General features: G+C 33.6%; 1 protein-coding gene across 1 annotated transcript; it reads left to right on the top strand.

Moving 5' to 3' along the window:
* Positions 1-520: 520 nt before the first annotated feature.
* Positions 521-5,821, top strand: LOC149780809 (uncharacterized). Its single transcript, XM_089936424.1, has 5 exons — positions 521-581; positions 1,087-1,220; positions 3,007-3,096; positions 3,654-3,800; positions 5,506-5,821. Exons 1-5 carry the CDS (start codon positions 552-554, stop codon positions 5,711-5,713), a joined length of 609 nt encoding a protein of 202 aa, XP_089792550.1. The 5' UTR covers positions 521-551; the 3' UTR covers positions 5,714-5,821.
* Positions 5,822-6,703: the final 882 nt, after the last annotated feature.

The raw sequence follows: 6,703 nt of genomic DNA, 5'->3' as shown, positions 1-6,703 counted from the left end.
GTTTAGATAATTTAAATTTTTGTCGTCTGCAGATCACCGTATCATTCAATTCATCCGTGCATCTGATGGACATCAACTTGCGGATTTTTATTTAGCCTATTTAATTATTTATGTCTAGAAGTCTGCAATTTTTTTATTTCATTGAACTTTAGACTCTATGCCTGTTTTCAGTTTTTATGGATGTGTTTCATTTATATAAGAAATACTTACTTTTAATATGTGTATTTACATGTTAAGGAAGCACTGACAGTCATAACCTTTTCTGTAACAAAATCTTTCTTTTGTACCTCTGGCGAGGAATCTGACGCAATCACGTTACGTCATCGTCAAAGTTTCCTAAAGCGACCATATCTCTACATCAATACATTCTTTTGAGTAAAATGCGTGACTGAATCCATGGGGCGGTTAATTATGTAGACCACTCAGATCGCTCCATGTGAAAAGTGACAGTTTACCCAATATATTTCATGTGTGTATAAAAACGGAAGCTAAGATCAGAGTCACAACGAATCTTAAAGATTCGTACTGAAGAGACTAAGGCCAGAGTCAATATGTGTAAGATGACCTCAGCAGTGTATCAAGTAAGTAAAAGCGCATAAAAGTAGCAATACGGCTATTTTGGCGATTTATTCTTAAGTTTAATTTTTTTTTTAAATTAGCTGCTTATGGATATCTGCATTATATCAGACTTATATTAATGAAATTGGTCATTGGTTTATTAATGGAGTTTTCAAGATAATTTTACAAGTCGGTAGCCTAAACGATTGACTGTTTGTTGTTGTTGTCCCAACAGTTCAAACGTTCTTTTTCAACCATGTTTATAAACACGATTATAAAAAGAAAATGCCACAATGCAAAATAATTGATCCATTTTATCGTTCTCAAGGCTATTATATATGATGCCTCAAGTATGTATGTATGTATGTATGTATGTATGTATGTATGTATGTATGTATGTATGTATGTATGTGTGTATTCTTCTACTTATTTTTCATCTTCTTCTTCTTCTTCTTCTTATTATTATTATTATTATTATTATTATTATTATTATTAGTATTAGTATTATTATTATTATTACCCATTCAGCATTTCCTCCTGCTGTTGCTTGTTCTATATACATTGTCCTCAGTGCCAGCCCAGGAATGTACTGATTCCGCACCGGAGGATGTGCTTCTCGTAGCGCAATTACTTCCGGCTGATGCTACCACTCGGTATCCGGAGTAAGTACGAAACGTTCAGAACTTTTCTTTGTTATTAATGTGAACTTTAGCAATAACCATGTTTGAGATTTTTACTCTACTTAGTCTGCCCAGGATATGATAAGGCATCTGGCAAATTCTTCAATCTCCGGTGCTTTTTTAAAACCCTATCACATCTATTTAGACATTATGGGATTTCGAACTACAATCTAGATTTACTTGCCACTGAAACTAAAAAGCTTTACAACCTGCTAAACTACGCACCTCCAAATATGAAAGAATTGACAAAGAGGGTAATCCAATAAGCATCGGAATGTTTAGGCTTTCCAAACACACATATTAACAAACATTTTGTTTCAGGGGAAAGTATTGTATTACGCAAGTAATGATAAATTAGCTGTCTGACTCAAACGATTTTGAAATGTTTGTCTCTTAATAGTATCGTAATATCTTGTGTGAATCTATATGCATTATATTTTTCCCGTGTGACACACAGTCAGTCTTGTGGTCTATATATAAGCTATCTCAGACTTTAGATAAGTATACTTTTTGGTGCTGAGGTCATCTTTAGTATATAGCCAATCAAAGCAGTTATTTAATGTGAAGAGATGGTTTGCGTGGTTATCGTTCCGAAAGGAACTTCAAATTCGGTGTTAAATATGATCATGCTTCAGTGATGCTTTTTGTTTTTTAAGATATAATGTTTATAAAAGGCATTGCAACTTTGCATATTTTCGAATCTTTGGTTCAAGCACTTTTGAAAACTCTTTATTGTTATTGTGTATGCTTTAAACATATTTAAATCAATGGCCAGTTACTAATTGTTCCAAAATCTATTGTGCAGAATTCCAATTGTTAAAATATAGGCACACACTTGTATTGTCTTAGTCTCTTTTTTTTACCACGGAGTAAATTCCTTGCATGAATGGAAGAATATTACAATGAATTTCTGCTTATTCAGGGCCTAACAATATTTGGAAAAACATTAATTGCTTTCTCTAAAATCGTGCATGTTTTCAGTGCAATACGAAGGAGAGACACCGCATGCAATTGTATTAAAGTAATAAAGTTTATGAAATTTTTGTTTGTCTGCCAAGGTAGGTCTACCAGTCTTAGGGCACGATATACTTAACGCAGAGCCTGTCACAATTGATCCTGTTACGGACTGTACCTTTCCTAATTTAAGAGAGTCTTTCGCCAAGTAGCCATTCCATACTACATTAATATATTATAGTTAGGTGATGGTGTCTGCAAAATACATCCTTTCTAACGTTCTAGTTAAGTATTTTCGCGACATTGGTCATTGTTGAGGTCGAGTTTAATACATTATCAATATGCTTGGTACATTTGGCTAGATTTATTAAAGTTACGCTAAGCTCTGTATGGTAGTCAACGAAAGAGATGTTAGTTTTAATGTTTTTTTCTGTAGGAAAAATGGGCTCACGATTTTCAGAGAATAACATTACCTGTGTTTTTGTTGGATCGAGTTCAACTTACCACTGCCTTGACCAATCGTCAATCATTTGTAATTCCAAATTCAGAACATATTCAGTTCCAACGTTATCATTTGACGAATATGCCATCGAGTTATCATTAACAAAATAATCTCGTATCATTAATGTACACATTAAATAATAATGGTTGTAAAATCGACACCTGTTGCAGACCAGCCACAATATATTGGCTACTTGATTCGGCCGTATTTCTCATCAAAATTGACATTTCTAAGACATAAATGTAGGAACTTTTGAGTATAAAGGATGATTGTATATGTTAATGTTATGGATTTATTACTTTGTGTCTTGAGGTCCAAGGTATCCAGCCTGCTGGCGCAGCAATTCCCGGAGGTTCGGCAATCTATCGTAGAAGCGCAAACTCTGACGGAGGATACGTTGAGGTACGTTAAACGCCATTGCTACTACTACTACTATTATTATTATTTGCACTATTGTACTTCATCCTTCCATTGATCATTTATGACTGACTTCTGTAATACAGCCTAATTTGAACATCTCGGTGTTTCAGATTTACCTGCATATATTTAAGATTTCTAAGATGGATGATTTTGTTTGTTATTGTTTCTGTAAGAATAGATCAAATAACAAAGATAATTGAATAGCTGCAAATTTAGGTAAACAACTAACAACTATCGAATGATATGACCGTTTCCCTCAAAAAGTTACTGTATGTCTTAGAAAGGAAAAATTAACAATGCCAAAAGGGACAATATCTGCCAGGAAATATTATGGTTCAGCTGTAACAATAAATCGTTGAACCATACATGATTATCACCTTATCTAATTGTATTAAATACACACGTTTTAGTTTTCTCGTTGCATAATGGTTTATTGTAGTTTTCCCTTTTATTGTTTGGGCTTGACAATCTTGCTTATTATGTTCCAGTAGCATATCTGAATAAATAAGTATATTTATATATTTTCTATCATGTTGTAGCGAAGTTATCGGACAGGCAGAGAGGAACTATGATGTCTGTCCAACGTACCGATACATACTACCCTACAAATTGTGGTACTTCAACGATAACGTCAACCAGCAAAAGTGTTTCTCTGTACAGCCTATCTACATCACCTGGTGCCAAACGTATGTGGACTCATTTTCTCTTCTTCTTTTTATATATGTCTGATTCTATCTATTTCTATCACCGTTTCTTCATCATCCCATTTTGCCCTCCCTCTGTTATCTTCCAACTAAGCCCGCTATTATTTCCTGTTTTTATATCTTTCTCTGTTTGTGAATCTATGCAGATTATGGTGAAATATATACAACCTATACAAATGTAGATAGCCTCTTCCTGTGAAGAATCTAATTGAAACAAAGCTAATTTATATTTGAATTGTATTCAATCTATTAGTAGGACGACAATTCCCTCACGCATATCCTTTGTTCCCTTCGCTCAGTTTACATGGTCCGATCTCCAGATTTTCAATAAAAGCAATATAATCGGTCCATGAATGCAAATTGTTTGATCAATTTGCCTTGAATTCTGTATAAGTTCAAAACTTAGTTCCCATGTACACATGAAAATGTTCACAAGTTTAAACAATGGTTTGGCCTCTCTTTTTTTGTGGAATTGTTTGGGGACAGAATGCAGAAGAAATGTATGTACTGCTTTCCAGGTAGCTGGTGCATTGGTAAATTCTATAATCAATAGTGTTTTGCCCCATCTTGTCTCCTTTGTAAAAATTATTTAATGCCTCACAATAAACACTGCTTACATAACCTGTATTTTATATCCGTCGGAGAGAGATACCTAATCTCAACGAAAACAATTATCGCGACAGACAAGCCTTTAGCATGGCGCGAAGAGAGTAACGGCGAAAGGGAAGATGAAGCGAAATATAATTTCGTACTATATATATATATATATATATATATATATATATATATATATATATATATATATATATATATATATATATATATATATATATATATATATATAAATGTGAAAGAAAGTACAAATCAAACTTTATAAATGTTTTTTTTAAAAAAAAACTTATCCCAGTGTTATTTAACAAGGTCGTTTGTATGGCAGTGACCTGTAGGATTTCAGATCCAAAATAGCGCTATTCGGTTTTTCTAGAGGTTTCTTTTCCTATATAGGATCAAATAACCAATTAATTACCCATATAACTTAATGTTAAAACAGTAATCAAAAACCCTAAGGATTTCAGCATTATATTGGCATGCAAACCAAATATGATTCCATTCATTAGAGTTAGCCATTTTATTCAGCCTTGAAAAACAGATGTTCCAAGGTAATGTGGTGAATTAAACAGGGGGTCTCCTGGTCGGTACCAGATAACATAACCTCGCACCAAACGTTTCCAGTTAGACAGTAAAATATTATATAAGGGATATAAAATTTGAATACTTTGTTGCCAACTATAATAAATGGATTGAAATTTATGAAATTAAAATTAAAAATTTAGCACAATGTATATGTTCTAGATGTACAAGAACATTGTTGCATGATATCTTCTTGTTTAAGATTTACCAGTAAATAAGATGTTAATGAGATCAACACACCATTATGTCATGTAATAAATATAACATGCTGCAGTTGTTTTGCAAAGATGTTTCAAAACTATAAATTGTGAATATTGTGTCAGAAAAGATTAAAATGCACAAAAATCATTTATCCAGATGTATGAGATTTGTCTGGATACAGGGAAGCCGGGATTTCGACTAAATCCCAGTTGTCATATATCACATTTTAAGGTATACTATTAGCGCTAGATATGTAGGAATATCATCATTTAAATTTAAAAAACTTTTTTTGCAGACGCTATTGTAGGTTGAGGGAAAACAACCTGTATTATTGGTGGTACCGATGTGTTCCTGAGTGGCGCGACCATTTCTTTTGGGCAGTCTGTGATAAAAATGAAGTATCGTCAATTCGTTACGTTAAGTGGCGATTCCCTGCCAGTTGCAACTGCAAACGGTACTACAAATATGGCTCGGGCACGTGCAAACAGCCAATCAAAACCTAAGGGTACTAATTCTTTCTTCGAAGATAGAGCAAGAAATATATCTTTCCTCAACATTTTTTTATCTTGTTTAATTGACTGCTTAACGTCCACGATAAAAAAGAGACGAATAAACAACTTCAAGCTTTTCATTCGGAGTTGCAGTTTTCATTTCTTCGTATTCTTCATGTTCCTTTTTTCTTCTTCTTCTCTTTCCTGTAAAATAAAGAGGTAAAATAGAGAAGTTTCGACGGATTAAATGTTTTCCGTGTTTAGTATTGTCTCTGTTGTCTTTTAAGATGGCAGCTTCCAAATTCCCACCAGTACAAACCATCATTGAGGTAGATAAAAAACAACATGTTTCTGTCTATCTGTATGTATATCTCTCACTGAGCTCATATACTGGAAAAAAGAAATTAATTTTTTTGAACATCGTGTGAAATGTTTATTTCTCTTTCTTTGCACTGATTTGTGAACTGTGCTGTGGCATTCATGAACTTACTCGTTTTGTAATATAAAACGAAAGCCATTACTTTACCCGACAAAGCACTATTAAACGGATGCTATGGGCATCTACGCTTATTTATGAAACTATTATGGGGCAGAAAACGTCTGAATGCTAAATTTGTCATTCCCACCATTTGTGGCTACGCGTCTGTACATTTTTATTGGAGTAAAGTAGCTTCAAGGTTACAACAAATTCATAGGTATGAAGAAAATTGACCTGTATTTCAAACTTTCTTATTGAGCTATGGTTTTGCATCATTCAATATCCTCTATTAACGTCATAGAATTTGTGCAAAAAATATACCAAAGTAAGGAAATAGAGAGGAGACAAATGTGTGCACGATTATGTGACGAAAATAGATATCTCCTCCACACACTGCACGTGTTTGCGTGTATTTCTTTTTCAGAAAGTAGAACGGTCTGTCTAGAAGAATTGCTTATTTGCCTATCGTATATCTTCGTCAATATTTATGTTGCTCTAAGAATCCGTTGAAGCTTATCTCTTCG

The sequence above is a fragment of the Sinohyriopsis cumingii genome, chromosome 16 (assembly GCF_028554795.1).
Source record: "Sinohyriopsis cumingii isolate HCF-2022 chromosome 16, ASM2855479v2, whole genome shotgun sequence".
Taxonomy (NCBI): Eukaryota; Metazoa; Mollusca; class Bivalvia; order Unionida; family Unionidae; genus Sinohyriopsis; species Sinohyriopsis cumingii.
The sequence above is the reverse complement of the archived record's forward strand: the minus strand, read 5'-3'. Positions and strand labels throughout refer to the sequence as shown.